The sequence below is a fragment of the Rattus rattus genome, chromosome 5, assembly GCF_011064425.1.
Source record: "Rattus rattus isolate New Zealand chromosome 5, Rrattus_CSIRO_v1, whole genome shotgun sequence".
NCBI classification, from domain to species: domain Eukaryota; kingdom Metazoa; phylum Chordata; class Mammalia; order Rodentia; family Muridae; genus Rattus; species Rattus rattus.
In genome coordinates, this window is record NC_046158.1 from 144,713,223 (window position 1) to 144,738,104 (window position 24,882).

General features: G+C 54.6%; 1 protein-coding gene across 1 annotated transcript in view; it reads left to right on the forward strand.

The window, feature by feature from the left end:
* Positions 1-3,350: 3,350 nt before the first annotated feature.
* Pmepa1 (prostate transmembrane protein, androgen induced 1) overlaps positions 3,351-24,882 on the forward strand; it is a 47,266-nt gene continuing 25,734 nt past the window's right edge. The window contains exon 1 of the mRNA XM_032904708.1: positions 3,351-3,610. Coding sequence (XP_032760599.1) covers positions 3,433-3,610 — 178 coding nt within the window. The 5' untranslated portion in view covers positions 3,351-3,432. The remainder of the gene's footprint in view (positions 3,611-24,882) is intronic.

The following is a 24,882-nucleotide window of genomic DNA, read 5'->3' on the forward strand; positions in this document are numbered from 1 at the left end:
ATTATACATCAAAGGCCTGTGGGATGGCTCCGCCCTAAGGAACTGGCTGTCAATCAGGCCTGAGGACCTCAGTTTAATGCTGGGACCCATACAGAAGGAGAATCAACTCTTGCAAGTCTTCTTCTGACCTACCCTCACGCGCATGTGACCTGAATGAAAAATAAGCAAACAAAAAGGAAAAGAAAGAACAAGATGTTCCTAGGTAGGAGACCGTTTATTATAGATCTGTGGGAGAAAAATAGCCAGAGGCAGACATATCAGGGAGAATCCAGAATGGTCATGACCTTGAACTATTGGGGAGAGGGGAGGGGCAACCAAAAGGAGCAGCCAAGAGGCCCAAGATACAAAAGGAGGGTAGAGCAGGTAACTAAAATGTATGTGCATTGTATACGGAAGAGCCTCTGGGGGAGGGGTTGGAGAGTTCAGGGTAGAAGGCAGGGGTATGCCCGCCATACCCAGTAGGGACTGAGGGATGATAGGAGAATTTTGCAATGTTAAACAGGCACCTCAGCCTCTTGTCCCGAGTCTGAAACACACGTACATACATGCGTACATACATGTGTACACACACACACACACACACACAAACTAAATTAAAAGCTGCCTTATTATTTCCAAGAAAACCAGTGGTCGAGATATTTCCCATGGGTGGACAAGCCAGATCTCCTGCAAGACCTCTGCAAGACAAGATCTACACCATTGGATTCCTTTGCCAAGGTCCCCGGCTCTCACAGAGCTTGATGGAATGAATTGCTGGAAGGAGGGCGTAGCCATAGCGATCTCCATTGGCCCCATGGAAAAAAAAATGCTCTTTTAATATTTTTCTATAAAAGGTAGCCTGCTAGGGGCCAATATTCCACAACCCGCCACCTCCCAACCAAAACCACACGCACCTTGTAGAAACTTTTATGCAAAGGAATTCAAATCTTTAAATCCCTCCAACTTGTAAAGTATTTTTGTAAATCTCCCCCACCTTTTGTTTTCGCAAAGCATCCCTCCAACCCCCTTCCCAGAACCGTACAGCCCAGCCCGGGTGCAGCTGAACCCACTTCCTTTCCTTTGCCCAGATTCTTTTAAAACTAGCCAGTCTTGAAAGACTGGGAGGTTGGGCCCTGGCCCATGGGGAAAAGACACAGTTAGCACCTGGGTTAGAATAAGAACAGATGAATTCCCTGCCCTAGTTTGGCTCAAGACCCAACCATTTTGGGGAAAAAAATTGCCTTGGGAGTTTCTTTCAGTTTGATTCTTTGTGCAACATGGAGGTTACTCAGTTCCAGCATCTGAGGTGAGTAGGCCTGGGCTGACCACCCACGTGCAGTCCACCTCCTTAGCACCCTTCCCAGCAAGATTAGTTAGAGTTTCTCCTTTGGTTTTACAGGCGTCAAATCTCAGCCAGACCTTCCCAGGCCAAAGACTTGCTGGGGAAAATGCTGGTGCTGGAATAGGGGCAGCCTCTCATGGTGAAGACATGGCCGTGTCCTGTCGTGGCTTTAAGACTGAGCTTATACCATGTGCAATGGCTCAGCCTTTAAGGGTACTTTACTTTCTTCCCGAGGACCTGTGTTCAGTTTCTAGAACCCTCAGGGTGGCTCACAACCATCTGTAACTCCGGTCCATCAACGGCTTTCTGCCCACAGTGCACAGACATAGATCAAGGCAAAGCATTCATACTTATACCAAAAATAAATATCAGAGACAAAAAGCAAGATTGAGCTGCTATTTCAAACGAATGGACCAGAGCATCTCGGAATCTCCCTCTGGGAGGACCCTGGGCTCCAGAATGACTCCTCCAGGGAAGTCCCGGAAGGTTGGGCAGAGGGACCTACTTCCTGGGCTCCTCTGCAAACTATTCTCTCAGCTTCACTTTCTCCTTCCAGTCTATTAAAAACAAAGTAACAATAACTCGTAAAAGCTTCCCCCCTCTCTAAAGACAAGGGATAGGCCTGAAGAGACTTAAAGCAGGATCATGTGTGGGCAGGGATAGGTACTCCCCGAGGCTGGGCAGAACTTAGGTTCCACCTTCCTGAGCCCTCAGCCCGTGCTTAGGGAACGCTTTCCCTGACTGTGAAATGAAGCCAAATAATATTTTGTCTCCCCAACTTGCTATGAAAGACATTACTATCTGGTGTGTTTCTAGCACACAGTAGGCACACCACAGGACTAGAAGTTTACGAATGGGTCAAAGAGACACACTTGACATTTGAGGCTGGCTTTGCATTAGGGATGTGAGGCCTCTTATGTAACAGTTTAATATCTTTGAAGCCAGAGCACGGGTTCCCATAGCTCTCCAGTAATTAATTAAAACTTAATGAACAAAAAGCACACTCCCATGACCCCCTTTTACACTCTGAGCCACACAGCCCAGTCGGTGGCCTTTGGGGCGGCAGTTAGGGGGTGAGGGTAAGTAACTGCTTAGATGTCCCATAATAGTGACAACACACACACACACACACACACACACACACACACACACACACACGCACACACACACACACACACACTCCCAGTCCTGGGTACTAATTTACAAGGCAAGGAGCAGGGGGCGCTTCTCGGGGCATGACTACTGAAATCCCGTCCATTCAAAAGGCACAGTAAGAGGCGCGCACGGGGGAGCGGTGTGTGTGTGTGTGTGTGTGTGTGTGTGTGTGTGTGTGTGTGTGTGTGTGTGTCTGTCTGTCTGTCTGTCTGTCTGTCTGTCTCAGACTATTCTCAGTCTTCTGAGAAATACTGCCATGGGTAGGTCTTTACTCCCGGCTCTCCATGCTCTGATTTCCATGCATGGAACTCTTCCAAGGCGACCCTAAAGCCTCACAGTCTTCGGGAGCCCCCAAAAGCCTAGGCGGAGGGCCCCAGGGGCGGGAGTTGGAGAGGAGAACACTTTAACTTTTCGGCTTGATTATTGCCCTGGGTTGTGGCCGCCTCAGGCACCAGGGCCCCTCGGACTTGGTCTGCGGACTCCCGAGGGCGCGGAGTTTACGCAGCCCCGGCGACCGTTCTACGCGGACGCGAGGCTCGGGCCCTTTAAGAGCCCGCCCCGCGCGCGACGGGCCCGCCCCCCGGGCCGAGGAGGGTGCGGGGGCCGTCGGCGGGGATTGGCGCAGCGCGCGCCCCCTCCGCGGCCCCCGCGCGGTGGGAACCGGCAGCCCCGTCTAGCGCTGACGTCAGACCGTCTGCCTGCCTCCGACCGCGGGCGCGCGGCGCAACCCGATCTCCTTGGACTTGAATGAGGAGCAGGCGGCGGCGCTCAGCTGCGGATCGGCCGGCGCGCAGGCTGAGCCCGGCGGCCCCCGCGCCCCGGCCGCCGCCCGTGCCCCCGCACGCCGCCCGCGGCCACGGCCCGCCGCCCCGGGGCTCCCTGCTCGGCGGCCGGGGGACCCAGCTCGCCCTGGGGACCTCGGCGGCGCCCCGAGCCCGCGCCGCGCTGCTCGCTGTATGCGGGGCCCGAGCCCCGCGCGCCGGCCGGAGCCGCCCCGCGCCCCGCGCCTCGCGCCCCGCGCCGCCCGTGACCGCTTGATGGGGTCAACGGCACCGCCGCCGCCGCCGCCAGGGCAGCCCAATGTCTCCTGCGCGTGCAACTGCCAGCGCTCTTTGTTCCCCAGCATGGAGATCAGTGAGTGAGCCCTGTTCCCCTCAGGACAGCCCGTGGGATCCCCGGCCCGGGACATGGTGATCGCGTGGGGACTCGGGGCCGCGCGCCTGCCCTCGCCCAGGCTCCCCGGCTGCGCTCGCCGCGCCCGGGGCGCGCCCTCCCGGAGGCTCGCGGCAGCTGGCGGCCGGCCCGGCTTTGTCCCGCGGCGCTGCGAGCCTGGCACGGTCCCCGCCGCGCGCGCCCCCTGCCCGGCCCGACTCGGACCCGGGGCTCGGCGGGGACATCGCGCCTCTCGGGAGGGCCAGGCGGGCCGGGTCGGGGAAGTTTCCATTCCGTTTTCCCTAGGGACCGGGGCGATGGAGCAATTAGGCTCTTTATCAACTTTGGGCGGGGGAGCAGGCGGAGGAGACACTGTCTGGCCCGGGAGGTGTCTGGGGCTCCTGGCGTGTGTCTGGAGTGGCCATGGCGATGCGTCCCAGGTTTCCGTGCGTATACAGAGTGCGCTGGTCCGTCTGTCTGAGTCTCGGCGCGTCTCTAGGTGTCTGGTTCAGAGTCGCGGTCTGTGCCGGTCGAGTGTATGTCCGAGTGTCCCTGCATCGCAGTGTGTCTGATTTAGTGTGTGCGCGTGGCGGGGGTTGAGGCTGTGGACTGAATCCAGCCAGATTTAAGGACCGTTGTGTTCAGGTGTCTGAATCCAGGGCTCAACGCTGGCGCGACTAGCCCACCGCGGATCCCCAGTGTGTGTCATTGTGAATGTCTGTCCCGGACTCCTATAAATAGCCTCTGTCTGGACTGCTTGGCTCACTCTGGCTGGGACGGTGGTTACAAATGAGTCAAAGTTTTGGAACTGTTTGTGTTGCGACCTCCTTGGAGGTGGTGGACCCAGGGTGGTGAGTGCCCAGCTTGAAGCTCAGGCTGTGGCCAGCGTCCTGCACCTCCAGAAGTTGAGCTCAGGGAGCATCTACTTCCTTCTGTGGCCCACCCAGGTGGCTGTTGGGCTGGGTGGAGAATTGAAACCTCATTCCCTGCCATCTGCCTCCAATCTGCACCCTCCCCCTAACCCACTTTTTTGGGAGGAGGGGGCACCTTTTGCCTTTCTGTTTAGTTTCTTCATCCTACCCTAAAGCACTTCAGGCAAAAGGGCACACGGCCTCCCCCGAACCCAGACAGCGTTCCTCTAGCGGAGCCCAGGGGCAACTGCCACAGAACTGGGCATTCGCTAGGTGACTCATAGGCTGGTTTCCGCAGGCAGCTGCCACAGTTTGCACCCCCACCCCAAAACCCTGGTATGTACAGTAGAGCATAAGGGGTTAAAAATAACCCATGACCGGCCCCACCTGAGCAGGGGAAGTAGGTTTCGGTGGTGGGGTCCTCATGCCGGCTTTGACTCACTGTCTCCCAGTCTAGAATTGAAAGCCTTGGTCTCACTGAGTCATTCACACTTCTCCCTAGCTGCCTTGCTGCCCCAAGCCAGGAGATGTCAAGAGAACCTCCCAGGAGCCGGTGTTTGTGCTCTTTCTTTGGCACCAAAGCCTATGGCTTCCCCTTTGCGATCTAGAGGGGTTCGTGGGATCTATCAGGATGTTAGTTGTCTCCGGGTGTCTAGGAAGAGGCTGACCCAGCTCTGTGAGTTCCTCTTGTCTCCCTCCTAAAATGCTTTAGGGAACATCCCATGGAAGTGAGAGAACCACTTCAGATGATGAAGACTAGGCACAGTGGCACATTCTGGTCTTGTCTTTCCTCTGCTTTCTCGACTTTGAAAAACAACAAAAGACTTCATTCTTAATTTTGCCCCTTCATTGAATCAACTCTAGTGACAGCCAGACGCTGCTGAGCCCGACAACCTGAGTTCCCGTCCCTGGAACCGCAGGGTGAAGGAGAGAACAGACTGGTAATTGGCCCTAATGATGTCTTGGTTGAGACCAAAATGGCTTGAAGCTCTTGGAATCGGGTGTTCTTTCCCATCAACATTGGAATAAGAGGCTTGCTTAGGGTTACTGCCTGGAAATACTTGTGTGCTCACGTGTACACACACACACACACACACACACACACACACACACACACACATGCACAGTCTACTTACTAAAAGAGAGAGTGAAACAGGGAGGGGCTCTCTGCTTTAATAATGTAACAGTTTATTGCCAGTGTTCCCTGAAAGTCTGGGTGGAGGACGCCTTAGGTTGGTGTTTCCTGGAATTTCTTTGTTTCAAAATGTAGGAAAGGGGTGGGAAGAAAGACCCGAGGCTGTTTTACCTAATGGAAGGCAAGTTAGTATCTGCCAGGGCACTCTCCCTGGGGCTTCTCTTCAAGACACTCTTCTAGAAGGGACTTTAAAGCCTCCTTGGCTAAGTACGGTCTTTCTGATTCCATCTCTACTCCAGCATCTGCCCCAGTGCTGGCGGTTTCCCTGTGGCCCACTGCTCCACCACCACCCCTGTGTACTCCTCAGATGTCCCATGTTTCAGATCCTGGAGGAGCTGAGCGAGCTTGGAGCTCTTGTGCTTCAGGTAGACACGAGGGAAAAGGAGGTCGGAAGCTTAGCGGAGTTGTTTCTCTTGGACCACATGTGCTGTTCCTTGATTTGGAACTTGGGTGTCAGAGCTGGCCCTGCTTAAACTTAACACCTAAGAGAGTTCCATGGGAATCAACCTGAGTCCACGGCCCATGGCTCACACAGCTGTTCTGAGGAACCCACCACTTGCCTCACGAACACATTTTTCTTGGTATTTCCCCCCCACCCCTCTTTCCCAATCTATTATATCTCAGAGTTGAATCCTGGCTCCCTCTCTCTCCTCCTGTTTTACCTGTGGCTTACACAGCAGGCAGATGCATGCTGAGGGTACTTTCAAAAGGGACTGTTTGGGGCCAGTTGGTTTTTGTTTAACCAGGGCCCTAGAGGGTGGCCCTTGGTGGTAGGAGTTACAGAAGCAACTCGGTTTGTTAACACCACTGTCTGCCAGGGTCCTAGAGCCACCGACTCCTTCTCCAGCCCCACCTCAAACCATGCCAGGGCTCAGTGTTTCCAGAACCCACCTGCATGTCTACGCACTTTGAATCCCAGCGCTTCGGAGGTGGGGACTGAGGATTTGCTGGTCAGCCATTCTAGCCTGATAGCCCAGGCCACTGAGACAGGCTGTCTCAAAAACAAATAAAGTAGGGGTCTGCAAAATGGCTCAGCAGGTAAAGGCGATTGGTGCCAAGACTGACGATCTGAGTTCAAGCCTCAGGACCCACAAGATGGAAGGAGAACCAACTCCCCGAAGTTATATGTACACACACACACACACACACACACACACACACACACACACACACGTGCACACAGACACACTCACGCTCTAAATAAATAAAAAAAAACATTTTAAAGTCAGGTAGACAGCACCCGGGACTGACAGTCAAGGTTGTCCTTTGGGCCTCCACAGGCATACGCTTATGTACCCACATGCACCCACCCCCACCCACACACAGTTCTGGACCCTTAGCCACTCGCAGGACATCCAGTTTTCCCTCCCTTGGTTCGTCTGACACACACGGTTTGTGTTTAATACTGCTTGAATCCAGGGTGGCTTGGTCTCCAGACTGGGTCAGAGAGCTCTCTTGTTGGGAGGGAGAAGGCTGGCCATGCAGGTGGCCTCTACCCACCAGAGGTCATTACCTTTCTCCTAGTTGTGACACACAGACTGTCTCAGGTCTTCTGCAAGTGCCCTACTGGGAAGCACTGATTGCTTCAGCGGAGACGCCTGCTAGAGAGAGACCTTCAGAATCAGCCGTGCTCCGCTTTTACCGAGCGCCCACTCTGTACCACAGGGGGAGGAAAGACGCACCTTCTAGAGATGGTCTCAGCCTGGGTGAAGACTCTGGCTTCAGGGCAGATGGGTGTTTCTTTGTTTCTTTTTTTTTTTAAGGTTTATTTATTTATTATATGTAAATACATTGTAGCTGCCTTCAGACACACCAGAAGAGGACATCAGATCTCATTACAGATGTTTGTGAGCCACCATGTGGTTGCTGGGAATTGAACTCAGGACCTCTGGAAGAGCAGTCAGTGCTCTTAACCACTGAGCCGTCTCTCCAGCCCCAGATGGGTGTTTTCTAGGTCCGGAGTGAATGGTGTATGTTAGATAGCTTTCTTCTGCACTGGGGCTTTTAACCCACAGGTTTCCTGCTGTCTGGGTTTTTAGGTCATTAGGCAGCAAGAGAGCCGCGTGTTGTGACTGTCTGTGGTCTTGGGCCAGACTGGCCATTTTAATGTTTGTCAAGGTGCAAAATAACTGTTTGTTTGAACACTTGGGGATGATCTCACACTCGTGGGAGGGCATGAGATCTCGTCCCTTGCTGCCTTCCCTCTGATGGGGAGATTGCGGAGGGTGGGTCCCAGCCTCCTGGAAGCTGGAGGTTTTTTATTTTTCCTTCTGTCTTTGTAAAGAGGAGAGCAAGGTGGTGTCAACTGCGGTGACAAGCCCCAAAATCAGGGGCTTCAGGGGAGGGAGGGGCTGAGGTTGGCAAACCCAGAGCCTTGGCTTAGGTGGGTGGCCAGGCAACCAGTTGTTTAAAAGGAAGGAAGTGTCCTGGAGGCAGCTGCTGGTGGGAAAGTCAAAGCAGAGCGCTGTGTGGTGTGGCCGTCTCTTTTCTGGGGTGTCACCATCCGTCCACAGGCAGGCCTAGGAGTCTTACAGTAGAATTTGAGAGTCTGATCCCCTCTCCCACCCCACCCCACCCCCAGCACCCCCTTCTTTGAAGGTGCCCAAGCTGAGGGCAGGAGTTTGTCAGAGCCAGACCCCAGCTGGCTGTCCGAGGTCCTAGCATTACACAGGTGCGGCCTCCACACGCGTGGAGCTGTGAGTCTGCTCTCTGTGAGTCCTAGGGAACCCTGAAGGAGGTACCATGCTGCCCCCCGGGGGGACGGGCTATCAGAGAGCAGGGTAGCACTGTTGACAGCCATCACGGTCACCCTGTATTGCCCTTGGGGAGTCAGGGAGCTGGGAGGCATGTCCCTCTGGGCTGCTATGGGAGAGCGTGGGTTCCGTCTCCGGCAGTACAAAATAAGTGCATAAATAATCCATAGGAAGCCTACCTGCGTCCACTCAAGCCCACCGTGAGGCGCACATGTGCATGTCCGTGTGGGCCAGACCTTTCAATCACCTGGGTGGTGAAGTGGTGTGAAAACTCATAGACTGGTTAATAGGTTGGATTTTTCTGGGCTGAGGGTGGAACCCACTACCTCACAATCGAGGCAGGGACCCCCACCACTGAACCACAGGCCCACCTGGGATGCTGACCTTGAGTGCGGGTAATTGAACATTGGTGTCATAATCCTTCTCTTTGCCGATCCACCGCAGATGGAAATCCCGGCACAGGAGGCCCAGTGTCTTAGGGCTTGCCAGCAGGGTCTTTTAATCCCAGAAGCTTTGGGGTACAGATGCTGGGGCACAGGCAGGAGGCACTAAGTTGAGTCAGGAAGTAAACACCTCCCAGTGATGTCCAGATACCCCACTGGGTGCAGTTCTGGGACTGGCATCCCAGGGGCAGATAAGAGATTTCCTACTTAGCTTCCAGTACAAAGGCCCAGTCTTCGGTGCCCCACTGGTGCTCTGGACCGGAAGGCTAGCGCCTCTGTTCTGGTTCTGCCCGGCCTACTTCCCAGAGTGGGCTGTGACCCATCTTGAAGCCTCATGCTCTCATCCTGTGACACTACAAAGCCAAACCTTGACACCGTGGGTGGGGGTGGGGTGGTCTCACCAGGGCCTTGTCGGTCACTGGCAGAAGCTGCTGTCACCAGGCTGGGGATGATGCCCAGGAGGGTGACTTTTTTGCTCATAGCATGGTTTCCAGCACGATGGAACCTGCAAAAGTTTGGGGCGTCAGCTTTCTAGGAGCTGCAGAAATGGCTTCCCTGCCCTGTTCCTGAGAGACTGGTAGATGGTTCCTTCTTTTCCTTTTGCCGGTTGGATCCGGAAGAGGTTTTTGTGCACCAGGTACTACTGATGCGTTCCCTCCCCCCCTCGGTCTTAAAAACAACCCAGTGAGAGAAGCAACTGTTACTGCCAATGTGCAGATAGGAAAATGGGATCTGAGAGGGGAAGTCGCTTGTCTGAAGTCACACAGCCAGGATCCCATGCTCACTCACACTTAGGTGCCTCCCTCCCACATCGTACCCAGTGTTCTTTGCAGGATTTACCATTTCAGGGCCTCGCTAGCCCTCAGATAGCAAACTCCTATGGAGGATTTGTTGGTAAGTGTGCTTAGCCCATGAGCTGCTAACAGTAAGCTGCCAGGGCCAGGCCATTCCACTTAGCCAGGCCCGGACATTCCCTGGAAATGTGTTTGCCCCTTAGGCTGTGTGTGGAGTCGTCTCTCTGGGACACCAGCACAGCACGTGTTACGGCTGGATTTGACACAGGACTGACAGATGTCCCCAGAGGGACCAAATCCAGACATTATTGGGGACATCACAGGACGCAGGACGCCTTCTAGCACTTGATAGCATTTGTCCCACGCTCCTGCCTCGCTCTCGTGTCTGTCATTCAGGTGATGTGACAGCTGGGAGCGCTCCAAGAACCGCTGAATGTTCCTCTGAAGAGCCCAGCGAGAGCCCATTCCTGGGGCTGAGATTGGAAGGGCCCCAACTGGGCTTCCGGTCCTGTGTCTTTGAACCTTCACACCTGCCCTGGAAGTCAGGTGTTTGTGCAGTCACTTGGTTATCTGGGTTTTTTTGCCTTTAGTCACCAGTGTCAAAGAGGCTGAGTCTGGAGTCTGCGTCTGTTCCTTGTAATGTCCTCCCCGGGCCTAGTGGGGCACCTCCTAGGCACTGGCTAACCAGGGAAGCAGGCAGGGTGGGAGGGAGTTCAGAGTGGCAGGGGCTGGGGTCCACACCACTGCTCTCACCCAGAAGTCTGTCACCGAATCCTACTGATGAGAGAGTCCGTGTTGACCCGCAGAGTGTCTAGGAGCTGAGGCATTCATTCTTGCTTGTTTGAATACTCCAGGCAGGTCAGGACGTGGCTTTGAAGACCTTCTGTTTTGAGGCCAGCAGTGATCCTTCCTGCATCTCCGCTTACCCCTCCACAAAGGAGGAGGGAGACGAGACACCCACCTTGTGGGGTTGTGAAGGCAGCTGATTAAGCTCTCCTGGTACAAGTTATTTCTAATGCTCTGAAGCTCCCAGTCTTTGGGGCAGGAAGCTGTGCCCCTGTCCTCCTACCCACCTGCCTCAAGAGATTTCAAAGCTGAGTCAAGGTGTAGGAGCTGAAATCTGCGCCCGTGCCTTCCTTCCGCAGCCCAGATGACTCCCAACCTGGGGTTAACCCGCCGTTGTCTCTACTAAAGGTGTCAGAACAGCAAAAATACAGTACTGTCTCCTGCATGGAGACCCTGAGGAAAGGACTGGGAGAGCAAGCCGCTGACCTCCTGAGGTAATATGGGAGGAGTCAGTCGGCCTGGCAGCTCACACCTCAGCCTCAGCACTCTGGAGGCAAAGGCAGGCAGAGCCCTGTGAGTTTGAAGAAAGTTTGATACTCTGTGAGTTACTCAAGGAGTTAAGCGGTGATCATGGACACTACCACTGAGCTACATCCTCGAGCCCAACAGGGTCTCACTGATCTGTCTAGGGTGGCCTTGTAGCCTAGACCTGATTGGAACTTGTAGTCTTCGTGCCTTAGTCTTTGAGTAGCTGAGATGGTAGCCCTGTCGGGTTCAGCTTGCTCCCCCATACTCCCCCACCCCCCGAGCTGAGGACCGAACCCAGGGCCTTGCGCTTGCTAGGCAAGCGCTTTACCACTGAGCTAAATCCCCAAGCCCAGGGTTCAGCTTTCTCATAGGAACTTGTTTCTCACAGAGACAAGAACGAGAGAATCTTCTAGTTCTTCTGTCCAATGTCTACCTCCCTTCTTCCTCTTTGATAGCACCGGGCTCCCTCCGGGATGGACTGGCACAGCCCAAATCCGGAGAGTCACGTGGCTGGGGTTTGGAGAAACTGCCATATATTTTGCCTGTCCCTAACACACATCTTCGGGGCGACAGTAGGATGTGTGACCCTGCTGAGCCCACAGGACCCACGATCAATCGATCAATCGGTGCTATGACAGATGTGGGTAACAGACAGCCGGTGGGAGAGTGGGTTTGTGCTGGTCACCAGGTTTCCCATGGCTGCCAGGGGACAGTGTTCTCAGAGGGACCGTCTAGGGTCTGTGTGCCTGTGGCATCTGTCACCTTTGCTGCTACCAACAGCGTTTCATTAGCCATGGCCGCAAGAGCTCTGTCGGTCCCTGAGGGATCTGGCTCTGAGAGCGTGCAGGCGAAGTGATGGGAACCAGAGATGGGGTGTGTGTGTGTGTGTGTGTGTGTGTGTGTGTCCAGGTTCGACTCTGTACACATCTTAAAGCAGTGTTATCTTTGGTATGCATGAGTGCGACCGTCAGGGTGCCTGTGTGGGAATCCGAGGACAACCTGAGGAAGTCTGTTACCCTTATCCGCTGTGGCCGGAGGGGATGGAACTCAAGACGTCCAGGCTTGGTGGCAAATATCACCTTTACCTGCTGAGCCACGCGACTGGCCCTCGTAATGACTTAGCTCCATGTCTGTAAATAATCATGAAAAAAGAATGTCTATATACAAACACGTGCGTGTGTCCTCTGTTTAAACGTGGGTGTGGGTTCCCCCAAGAGGTGGTGTTTCCCACTGGGCTCTAGCCTTCCATCTGCCCTGGTTGCCATAAGCATTGGGCAGGTGAAGCCAGCTTCCAGGCTGTCCTAGGCAGAAGAAGGGCAGTCAGAAGCCAAATCCATTTTTAAGAAAATAAAGGTAAAACCGTCTGTCCTTCCCCTGAGAGATCTTCCAGTCGCAGTGGTCGTGGCTACCTGGTCACCTAGTACCCACCAAGACTAGATTCCAAGAGAGGCACTGGGCACCACTGGTTTCAGGTCCCTCAGAGCACCACCATATAAGCGGTGTCCCACCAAGCAAACAGTGTCCCACCGAACAGTGTGTGTCCCACCAGTGTCCCACCGAACAGTGAGTGTCCCACCAAACAGTGTCCCACCGAACAGTGAGTGTCCCACCGAACAGTGAGTGTCCCACCAAACAGTGTCCCACCGAACAGTGAGTGTCCCACCAAACAGTGTCCCACCGAACAGTGTCCCACGGAACAGAGTGGTCCCTAAGGGATCTGGCTCCCGACAGTCTCAAACTGGAGGATCTTTGATAAGCTCAACCCGCCTTGCTGTAGGTCCCGCTGTTCTGAGAGCCTCCGAGCTCCTGTGCTGCAGTGACTGGAGAAGTTATCCGCGAAGCTCTCCAGGGGAGACAGCGTGCAGGGAACGGTGTGGGGGTGTAGGCACCGATGCCAAGTGGGACTCTGCCTGGGAGCACACAGGTGGAGGATACAACGAATTCTCCTGAATGCGGCTCCCCCTTACCGGAGACTGTGAATAAACAGACGGCAGAAGCCTCCTGATGAGATTCCAGCCCCAGCCCATGGGGTGACTTGTTGGAGAGCCCCCCTTTCCAATGAACGGGGTCCACTTCAGATACAAGACTTTGCTCTAAACCATCTCCTGTGGGTTTGGTCGCTGTGTCTTCCAACCAAAGGGCTGAGTTCTGCCTCTGTGTCTGGACTCTGTATGGAAGTTCTGACTTCCTCTGCTCGCCCGGTACCTGCTCACCCACAGACTTTAAGGCAGTCAGTGACAGAGGAAGAGGCTCCTCAGACCTGGAACCCTCCTTCCTCCAGGAACGTGCACATCCCCCCACCCCCAGCCCCTCTCCCATTTTTCAAGTCCCCAGTTCCCCGGCTGGTGAGCTTCGTCTGGTCATGGCTCTAATTGCCTCTCCACAAACAATTTAGCCGGGTAATAATTCTGCGAACCCATGAATCAACTTTGCGCAAACAGCCGGAGTGATTTCTTTGTTCTTTTCCTTTCTACTTTGTAAGTGGTTTCTGCAAAAGCCAAAGGTTTGGTCTTGCGGAAGGCGTGATTCATTTATTGGTGTCTGTGCCGCCTCCTTATCGTTCAGTCACTCGGGAACGCAGCCGTGGTGAGCCACCAGTGATTCAGGGGGGCGGGGGAGGATGGGGGATGGGAGGGGTGAGCTCAGCGGGCCCCGGGGTCACGGCCATCGGAAGGAGCTATTTCTCTAATCTATGGGGTGGAAGTAGGAGAAGAGGGGTGTACCACAACCCGGACTTGGATGTGGCAGTTGCCTTAGCTAGGATGATGGAGACCCACAGACTATGCCAGAGTGTGGGTCTGGAGCTCTGTGTGGCTTCTATGAAAGAAGTCTACTGGGCCTGCCCCGTCTCTCTGGCGATAAGGACTAGGCGTCCCTGTGCTGGGGTCTTTGCACTGCTGTCTGGCCTATGACTGTTGCATGCTGTGTTATTGTTACCTAATTTTACTAGTTGCTTTGGGCCTCTAGATTAAAATGGTCGCTTTGGTGCCATCTTGGAGGCAATTAGAGCTGCTTGCCACGTGGCCCGGAGGTGTAATTACAGAGCTGGCTTCCTCCGATGGCCTTGAATCGAGGCCCCACATGTAAGTTCAGATCTGAGGGCTGATAATAACCTGAGTTTTTCTCTTCCTGTGTGATTTTCCTCCTGGCTGACCTCCTCTTATGATCCCTCGCCAGCATGGCTTCCTGCCGGGTTGCCCACTCTGCAGTATATACTCCTGGCTTGAGTACTATCAGGTCTCCAGCTCCTTGGCCGGGCATGGAGCATGTTAAGCAGTGTCTGTCCAGTCACTGGCCTGCTGGAGCACAAGAAAGTTCACTTGAAGACTTGCTGGTAAACTTTATTGACCTACCTTGTGACTTTCAAAAGTATAGATTGGGGCTGTCTGATGCCTGCCATTCGATCAAGTACTCCACTTGCTGCTCGTGGCAGACATTGCTAATCAATTGCAGCACCCTCTTGCTGGGCTCAGATCCTTACTCAAGTGGTGTTCCTGGTGTGCTCGGAGTGGGTTGGAGCACTGAGACGTGGTGCTCCAGGGTGGTGCAGAGTCCTGGCGGGGAGGGGGATTACTCCCACTAGAAGTCACCAGGCCCTCTGACTGGCTTCTCCTTGTCAATGTAGGGTCTCCTGGGCTGCTTAACAAGACACAGGCTGTCCTTTGCTGAGTCCCTGAACTGTGCCACCCTCAGCTCTGGGGTCTTCCTGACCCCCAGTATGTTGTAGAGACCCGTTCCAAGGTGACATGGACTAAAGCATGAGGTGAAACATTCCCCTGATAACACTTTGTCTTTCTATAAAACCAGCACCCTGAACCCCAGGTCAACTGATAGAAGTTTCTGTTTTTATCTTGCCCCTTGTTTTTCTCTAGAGTCAGAGATGCTTCAGAAATGAGAGCAAGAAAGGGGGGACCCTGGGAGACGTTGTCAGGATTCAAGGAACAAACCTGACATGTCACACGGGCTCTGTCTGCTGGGAGGTTGTTCTAGGCAACTCCCCCACAGCGAGTGGTGGCTTTTTAAACCCTTGCAGTGGCAGCCGCTCACAGCGTTTGGCACGCCCCACCTCGTTAATCCTCCTGGCAACCTCTGTGCACACGAGGAGGCGGGGCCAAGTCACTTGCCAAAGATCCACTCAGCACACAGTTGCAAGGCAGATTTGAACCTGGGCTGAGGGTTCCCGAAGCATGGGTTTTGCTTGCCCAGGCAGAGCCAAGCGTCAGAGCCACCTGTCATGGTGTCAGGGGTGTGCCTGATTGGAGGCCTCACTCTTTCCCTTTGCCCTCTCAGACTTTTGGGTCTATGCGTGTCCCTTTTGGCTGGCTGAGAAGCCTGCCCCTCTGCCACACCCATCCCTTCTTGGAAGGGTCACCCACCGGGCCAGCGGGCAGTGATCCCCATGGCTCGGAGCAGGAGAGAACAGGAACCGTCCAGTATTGGGTTGCAACCAAAGGAAAAGGGGTCACTGTGACCCACGGGTGCTAGGACAAAGCCAAGAGGGAACCAAGGAGCAGCAGGCAGGGTGCTGGCAGGCAGGTCCTAAAAGCTCTGGAGCAATGGCAGGAACAGGACCTGAATCCAGGCTTTAACCCCCTCCCCCCAATATCCTCTCCCTTTTGCTTAGTTTCTTTCTTTGTCGAGGACTTGAAAGGCTCTCTGCACACTAAACTCCTTCACAGTGGGGAGGGGGTAGGGGGACAGCAACAAGGATTGCAGCCTGAGCCTCTGCTGTGACATTCACCCCAAGTCACCCAGTTCTCCGGATTTTGTGTCTGTCAGCCCCCCACGGCCCCCCACAACACACACACGTGTCCCCAGAGGCTGTTGTGCTGTGGGTTCCTGTGGGTTCCGTGGTCCTACGCACTGCCCTTGGCTTGTCAGCTCTTAGACACGGCCTCGTGACTTTGAGACCCCTGTATTGGAATGTGGGCGACCCAAGGAGCAGCCACTTCAGAAGAAGGGCTGGGCCAGGCTGGGCCGCAAGGGAATGGACTGCTTAGAATTCCAGGTGAGAGACATTTTGCAACCTGCTTCTGAGCCCGTGGTGTCTCAGGCCAAGGCCTCAGGCTCGGTCTCAGCCCAGAGGATTCACAGGACAGGGCCTGTAGTCATGGTAGGTTTGGCAGTTCTGGGACTCCATGGTTCCAAAAGCCGCTGTGGGCAGGCCGGAGTGCCTCTGCCTGTACCCGCCTCACCTGGGCCTGCGTGCCTCCGCGGGGAATGAGGGTGTGGGTGACCCCAGACAGATGTGAGTCATGTCTTGAGGAAGCGGTTACTCAGAGGTGGTGAACTCAGAGGCTGCTGTGCTCCCAGACAGCCTAGACCGCAGGATGGAGCTGCCTGTCTTGTGGGGGTTGGGCTGCTGCATGGCTGTCCAAGTGGATAGTCCAAAGAACTCAGGAGTGCCTGGGGCTGACAGACTGAGGTTTCCTCCTCTCTACTTCACTGTTCTCTGAGGAGGAAATGACAGTAGCAGTGGCCTCAGAGTCCACGTGGCTTCAGACGCGTGCCTCTCAGACTTCAACCCATCATCTGTGAAATGGACATGTGACATGTTAGTCCTTTGTCTCCCCCCTTCCACCTCCCGGCCCCCATCCATCGGGCTGTGTAGACAGCATGCCACTTGCTTCCTTGATGTGCTCAGTGCCCGCTGTATATAAGGCATGATGTTACATTCTACTCTGGCAGTGCCCCCTGAGCCCATTTTATAGATGGGGAGACTGAGGCTCAGGGAGACGGCTCAGGGGTAAGTGCTTGCCTGGCACAGTTTGTGAAGCCCTGGCTTTCGTCCCCAGCCCTGCATAATCTGGGTGTGGTGCAGTGGTGTGCACCTCATACCCTAATGATCAGGAGTTCAAGGTCATCCTCTACTACAGGGGGAGTTTGAGGCTGGCTTGGGCTATATGAGACCCGGTCTCAAAACAAAAACAACAACAGTAAAAAAACAACCAAGTACACTTGAATTGGTTTTTTTTCCAGTTGGGAAATGTTAAGCAATTTTAATCCCTTTCATAGCGTAGTTGGAAATGGCAAAAGCGGGGAAGGCCGTGAGTAACTTCTGGAAGCCATGTCCTGGATGCCAAGCCCCACATTAAGCCCAGCATGTGGGAAGCAGAGGCAGGCAGACCTCTGTGATTCAAGGCCAGCCGGAGCTACATAGATAAATCCTGTCTTAAAACATTGCACTTGAACAATGAGGGCTCCCTGTAAGATCACCCCTTAAAAAGGAAACATTGCTATTCCGCCTTCTAATGTCACCCAGCCGTTAGAGTCACGCTCACCAGGTCAGATTCCAGGGGATGGTTGTGATTTGTGTCTGAGTGCAATGGAGGAGGGAAATGGCCAAGGCCCTACCTAAGACAAGGACCTAGAGACCCATGCAGACGCGGATGGTGCATGGCTTCCCACAGAGGGGCAGCGAAGGCTCCTCCTATAGGTGCTGGGGTCACTTTAATCTCAGGGTGCCACAGCAGAACTCAAACCTCACCCTAACATGTAGGCTCGCCATAACAGCCCCCAGAATCGGGTTGTGTAAGGTCCCAAACATTCCTCTCTGGAGTAGGGGAAAAAAATCTTCTTGTTCATTGTGCTAGGGTCTGAATGGCTTTGTGGCCCACAAGTGTGATTTGCTGGCTGGCCTCCTGGAGCGGGAGGCCCGTTAGGAAGAAGTGGACAGAGGTCTGTATGGCCCTGGACTCCTGACCTTACTTTGAACCTGGCTCCTCCAACCTCATCTCCACCTCCCTTCTCTGAGAGGGCAACATGACAGCTTCAAGCAGCCTTGACTCAAGCTGTGTAGACTCTTCCCCAGCCCGGCCTCTGAACTCCAGTCCAGAACCAGCTGAGCACCCAGGCAGGCAACAGACACCCCAGCCCCTGTGGGTCCAGAAGGGAGTTCCGGCCCTTCCCACCTTCCTGCTCATCCTGCTCTGGCCTCCGACCTGACTACCTGTCTAGGAATTTTTATTGCAGCCCACAGGAGCACTGGGTCTGGCTGACTGGAATGCCAGCAAGCCTGGATCCGGCCGGCGTGGAGCCGACTCTGGGTAGGCAGATCCTGGCCCTGGGCCGGAGTAGATGCTAAGAGCCTCTGGCCTACTCCCAAGCCCTGTCTGGGCATCCTGGGTGTGTGGCTCAGGGCTTGTCTGGGGATTTCGGCCCTGCTTTGTGCTTTGACTTTTGTCTGGTGAGGCGATCTTGGGAGACTGTGATGAACACTAGAAGCTTTGAAGTCCAGTGGCAGCAGCGTTCGGCCCCTCGGTTTCCCGAGACACAGCAGATCACCAAGTATTCAGGAGAGATGATTCCAGAGATTTCTCATAGTTCTCCGCATTGCGGGGGGTTCCCTCCTACCACTGTGGACAGTGACCCTTGTGGGGTGCTCACGTCCCCGACGTTAGCCCCAGCCCCCTCTCATCTTTGCAGAAGTAGCTATGTGCATAGTCAATAGACAGTCCCAGGTTGAATTGACCTTAGCAGCCAGTATTGGTCTGGATAGAGATGGTGGCTCAGGAAACCTTGGAGAGGACGCAGGGTTTTCGACTTCTTTCTGGACAAGAGAACTTCAACAGGGCTGGATGGAGGGACTCAGGCTCCAGACCAACTCCCTTCTAGAACTTTCCATCTTTACTTCTTTACTGTGTGGTGGGGAGGTAATGCTGGCACCCAAGCGGTGGGCTGCCTCCATGTGTCTCTGTGCCTCCATGGCATTAAGCTCCAAGAGGACCAAATGCAAAGCGGGAGGTGATGTGGCTGGCCCTGTCTGCACGTGGTGGGCAGGTCTTTTTCTCCACCCTGGGGGGTTGAAGTGTGAGTAGCGAGGAGACACCTGTTCAGTCTCGCACAAAGGGTAAAGACCACCTTGGAGTAAAAGCTTCGATCCCACCCTGCTCCAGGGGGAGGCGCTTGTGTCAGCAGGGGGAGGAGCTTGAGTCCGCAGTGGGAGGAGCTTGAGTCCGCAGTGGGAGGAGCTTATATCAGCACGGGAAGGACGTCTAGGAGGCTGCAGGCAGCTAGCCCATCAGAGCTTGGCCCTGGCCTTGCCGTGGGAGCCCACCTTAGCCCCTGCTGTGTAAAAGGCTCTCTGGACCTGCAGAGAAAGGCCTGAAGAGATGGAGACTTTACTCCCTTGCTGAGGAGGGGGTCCTGTGACTTTATTTATGGCCTCCCCTCTTTTCCTGTACCACTTCATGCTTGAATTATGTTTTACACTTATTTGAACACCTACTGTGTGCCAGACCTCAGGTTTCTATAATAAGTGCACACAGTGTGACAGTCAAGCCAACAAAGAGACCAGTGAGTTTGTGCCTCAGCTTCAGAGTCCTCCAGGGAAAGCCAGGGTTCTAGGCGTGCCTCTCTGTAGACGCCCCACTGCCCGAGAGTGTCGTAAGCTGGAGTCTAGACGTTGGGGATGTGCCACTGTTGGGGGAGCACAGTGGTTCTTAGCTCAGATGTGGCCGTGAGATGGGCGGGAAGGACTCTGATGTCTTCACCTCTAACAGCTCTTAGGTCATAGGTTTCTAGGAGGAGCCGCAGGGCTTCACTCCACAGAGTCTGTTGATGTCTCACCAGCTAAGGAGCCTCAAAGCCAGATCCTCCCCACTCCTCTGAGTCTCCTCGGAGCCAAAGACTCCCCAGGCGTGCATATCATACCTGGTGCTCGGGGGAGGGGGGCCCTGGTGTCCATGCAGATAGGACAGATCTGAAGGTTCTGTTGGTGATTGCACTCACAGAGTTGGGTCACACAGGGAATAGAATTTGGGTGCCCTGGATCTAAGTGTGTGCTTCCCACACTGACCTGCCTCCAACCTCTCCCTCTCTCTCCTGATGTGTGTGTCGTAAAGTCACTTACGCGGGATTGGGAAAAAGAACCAAAAGCTGTGGGCATGGGCAGAGTGCGTCCAAGTGACCGTTCAAAGGACAGGCTCCAGACAGAGCTGGCTAGTGTACCTCTCCGTCCGCAGCAACAATAGGCTGATTCTTACAACTGAACAGGCAACAGAGAGCTCCTTATTTAACTCCAAACCCCAAGAATCTGAACAACGATAAGGACAAAAGGCAAAGTGCCCCTGTCGCCGGGGCCCCGTTCTGCACGAAATATTCTCAGATGTGGCTGCCTAAGGGCTGGAGGAGGGCAGGCTGTGGAGATTGGGGGCCCTGGGAGTGGCTGTGAGAATGAAGGAAGGACCCACCGTAGGGTGTGCACTGTCCTGGAGTTGTAATGGGGAGTGGATAACCGTGAGAGGACTAGGTGGCCACGGGGAGACAGGCTGTCTGTCACCTGGGTGTCATTGGGAGCAGACAGCCACCTGAGCCACTGTGGAGTGGTTAGCCACAGGGAAATGAGCTTCCATATGAGCTGCCAGGGAAGTGAGTGACCAGTCACATGGGTGACCATGGGGAAATGGCCTACGCCTTGAATAGCCACTGGGGATGAAGGAGCTGCTTGTGGGGTTTAAGTGACCAGGGAGGGTCAGTAGAAGCCAGAGAGGTTTCACAGCATATGGTCCCTACCCTAACTCAAGTCTTCTGTTCAAGTTCAGGAAGTCCCCTGGCCTGGTTGGTCACCCTGGCCTGGCTGCACTTATCTGACTGGAATAAGAGTGGTCATTTGTGAGAGCGTGGGTACTGTCCTAAGGACTGACCAGTGGCAGGCAGATCCCAGGCTTCCAAGTTCAGAGACCCAGGTCTGAATCCCTGGGCTGAGTTAGGGCTGTCCCCAAGAAGGGACAGACCGACCATGTGTGGTATATCCCAGAAGTGGTCCGATCACCTTCTATAATGTCAAGTTCCCTAACCAACATTTCTCCTTGGGGAGATCAGGCCCCGTCCCCACCACACAAAGCTTAGTCACACATCGAGACTGCCAGTCTAGACATGTCACTCAGGGGAGTAATCCCCTGGGTTCTGAAGGGTCAGAATTTTGGGGAGAGCCCAAGTAGGCCGACACAGGAAGGAGGTGGGTAGCGAGCCAGGGAGGTAACCCAGCACGGGACCAGACCACCACTGAAACCTAGGCTGCCCCCCACCCCCACAGAGACGCCCCATGTAGTAGCCCAGTCCAGCTGACATCCACTGGGTTTGTGTGCCCAGGCCTGCTTAGCTGACACTGGCTAAATAAAACCCCACAGCCTGTGCCAATAAGTCTGGGGCTGGCTGCCAGTGAAGACAAAGGCCCCGAGGCAGTGTCGGGCCAGGGCTGTGCCAGAGGAACTCCAGGCACTCTGTGCCTGCTCTGCCCAGTCGGGAGGCCAGGATGTCTGAGGTCTTGGCAAGAGAAGAGCAAGTAGGAAAAGTCCCCAGTGAGACAGGAACCTCAGCTGTGCTGAGCCACTGTGCCCATTGGTGACAAGGGGGCCTAGCATGTACCACGTGAGAGCCGCAGCTGCTCAGGGAGAGGTAGCACCCCACCCCACCCCGCCCAGCTCTAGTCCTTCAGCGGTGGGCGGCGGCCTCATTGCTTTGAGTTTCAGTCACCTGGCTAGGAACGCGGACAGCATTTGGTCAATGCCTGCGGACTTCTTTGTCAAAAGTAGGAGCAGCGTGTGAAGGGTGTTAGCAGCCGGCCCTCCGTGGTAGACCCTGGGGCACGACTGAACTCAAACAGGTTCTGAGGCCACAGCCCCATGGCCAGCCGCCCTTACAGCAGCTCCCAAAGTGAAGGGGCCACCTGGACAGGAGGGCCGCTAGAGGCTGATGGTGCTCAGCTGATCTGTGGCTACCTGCTGTGTGATGTCCCCAGTCACCTGTCTTCTCGGGTCACCTGTCCTTTTGAAGTTCTCTGTGCTCAGAAGTCCCCAAGGGCTGGAGAGTCACAGGAGCTTGTCACCAACTAAGCCAGTGTCCCAGGAGCCAATTATCTTGATAAGGTGGGATTTGCCTGGCCTTCTGGAACTCCCAAGACCCGGCCCTGCAGCGTCTCAGGAGGCCTTGGGGTGCCTTAGTTACTGGGGAATTTTATGGAGTTCAGAGCAGAGGTGGGTAGCAGGCCAGTTGGCACAGTCTTCAACAGCTGCTGTTGGGATAGCAAAAGGCAGAGGGGGGTTAGTCATCCAGCCAGCTCCGAGATTGGTGATAGAAGGCTGGGCTGGTTAAAAGGAAAGTCTGAGGTTATGGTGAAGGTAGAGGCAGACAGACCTGGCCACCCAGGGTGACATGCCTAGTGTTCATGGATGAGACCCAGGGCCTGGGTAGGTATGAGGTAAGAGGTTAGTCTCCGGACCGAGTGCAAAGTGGAGGGAGAGCGCAGACAAAGCCCTTCTTGCTGGGCTTGTGCGTGGCTCCTGGAACCCACTACTTCACTTGCCTCCAAAGTGATTCGTAAGCCTATCTCCCCTGAATAATTACTCATAACCCGCCCCCCCCCCAGGGCCAGAGACCCTGTGTTGGAGGACAACCCTGTCAGACAGGTTTTATTTGCCTGATTGGCCAAGAGCTTTCCAGGGCATTGGGAGGGGAAGCTTCTGAAGCCAGGGCTGGGCTGTTTGAGAAAGGTGTGGTAATCGATTAGTTTTGTCTACTCTGGTAGCTAGACAAGGAGGAGGTTTGGGGGGGGGACTCGGGGTGTATGTATTGGGGACCCCTAGGTGCAAAATGTGAGTTCTTTCTTATCCTGCCTGGGGCACCCTAGATAACGTCCCTTTTCCTCTGGCTTTAGGGACCAATTGCTAATCGACAGGCTGCGGTAGCTGGTTTCTCCATCTCTGGAGGGCCTGGGGCAAGTCCAGCCTGGATAAGAAGGAAGTTGCTCCCGCCCAGTCCCTGAACAAAAAGAACATGGTGTCCCAGGCAGAGCCCGGTCTGTGCCCTTCCCTGGCGGATGCACTGGGGACCCGAGGATCTGTCTAGATAACCGCGAGTTCTTTCCCAGACAGAAGAGCTGTGGCTGTCATTGCAGAAGGAACGTGCAGAGGAAAAGCCATTAAAAACGAGAGTGTGGAAACCTTAACAGAACCTAGAAAAGCACTCGAGGCTCAGTTCTAGAACACCCAGGCCATGGCTCTCCAGAAGCGATTACGGATTCCCTGAGGGTCCCTAGGACTAGCATGGCCTCCCTCACCGGTGGCTTAGTGTAATCAACTTCTCCTGAGGAATCCTGTACCTGAGGCTGGGAAGTTCTAGAAGCACTCACTGTGCCCAGCACCTTGGCCACCATCACACTGAGTTGCCCTGGTCGCCATGTACTCCTCCCCCAGTACTTCATGTCACCTACGTTACATATGATCCCGGCCAGGTACAGAGGGCTGTGCACTTAGTTACAGAAGGAGGTCAACGGGTTGCTTCCTGTGGGACTGCCCATATGAAGGCAATAGTTGTGACTGTGGTCTAGCAATGGTTAAAACTGAGCCTTACAGTTGGGGAAACTGAGGCTTGGGGGTGACTGGCTTGGACAGCAGCCTACAAGTGGCAGAATGGGGCTTTGATCTGTGTATCTGCCCCCATGTCTGCATGCCAATATCCAGGAGTGAGGGAGGAGAAAAGGGGAGACAGACAAGGCCCCTAGGCCACTTCCTGTAGACTATCATGTGGCTGGCACGTGGCAATGGAGGTAGAAGAGGCGGCAGGGGAGGGAATGACCTCCTTCAGTCACCTTCCAGCACTAGCCTTACTCAGGTACCATAACCCCAAGGGGAAGAGATTAGAGGACCCCATTTGGGGACCCTGTCCCTGGTGGATACCAGGTTGATAACACAGCAGGTGGTGGTACACAGTGTTGGAGCCCAGTTCCTCCAGGGTGTGGTTTCAGCTCCTTTTGAACCTAGTATGAGAGTGCAGGAACATAGGGTCCCCCTGAGTTTGCCCTGGGGGCACACAGAAGCCACCACTTTCTTGGGAACTGAGGACCACCCTTGTTCTAGTGATTCTGTAGACGGTAGAACAAGGACCCCATCTACAAAGTGGAAGGTGCAAAGTTCCTTCTCACTCCCCTCCCCCAAGTCAGATATGCGCCCTACTGTGCGTTCTAATGGAACCCCTTGCCTAGTAGCCATTTCTAGGTGAACACCACCACCTCCAACATTAACACAGATGGATTAGTCAGAGCCTTGCCAGGACTCCAGAAACAGCCCAGTAAGGTGATTTTTTTCCCCCTCTATCTCTCTCCAGCACCCTCCCCCTCCCTGCCCACCAGCAGACCCAAACCAGACCCATAACTTAGCATTTTCTTTTAAGTCCATCTGACAAATTGTAGCCAGAGAAAGCAACCGGGGTCTGTAAATGGCTACTTTGTCAGCGCGTCTCTGCAAGCTGTAAAAAGTCTTTTGTTGTGTGTCTAGACTGCACGCCAGCGGAATATTTGGTCTGTGTGAGGGGAGAGAGACCTGGTTGGGTTCACTTACCGGCTTATTTCAAGTAGGATTTCAAAACACTGGCTCATAAAGCACCGTGGGCCCTGCCTCCACCAGCCCACACCAGCCTTTCTTGTTTCTTTTTTTCCGCCTGCTTGGGCAGTTAGCAACGAGTGCAACGGCCCTGGCAAAGGCCAAGGGACCGAGCTGTACAGCGTCTTTCTTGTGTAAGTGTCCTCTTTATGACTGTCTAGACGTCCCGCAGATGCGTGTTCTCGGGGGAAACGGCTTTTCCCTCCGCCTGTGCTAAGTGGGAAGGTTGCAGACGCCACGCTTCCCGGTGGACCGCCTGCCCCTCCCCGGAATGTTCTCTCCTTACCCCCTTAAATTAAAGCACTTTGCCTCCTGGCAGGGTCCTTGTGTTTATAACACATTTACTTGACTGTGCTAATTTTATACCAGGGGCGAGTGGGGGTGCACGCTAGGTCATTCTCAGCGTTCTCCTTTCCGAGTGTGAGCAGGGCACACACTCCCTTCTGTAACTCGTTTTGCCAATTT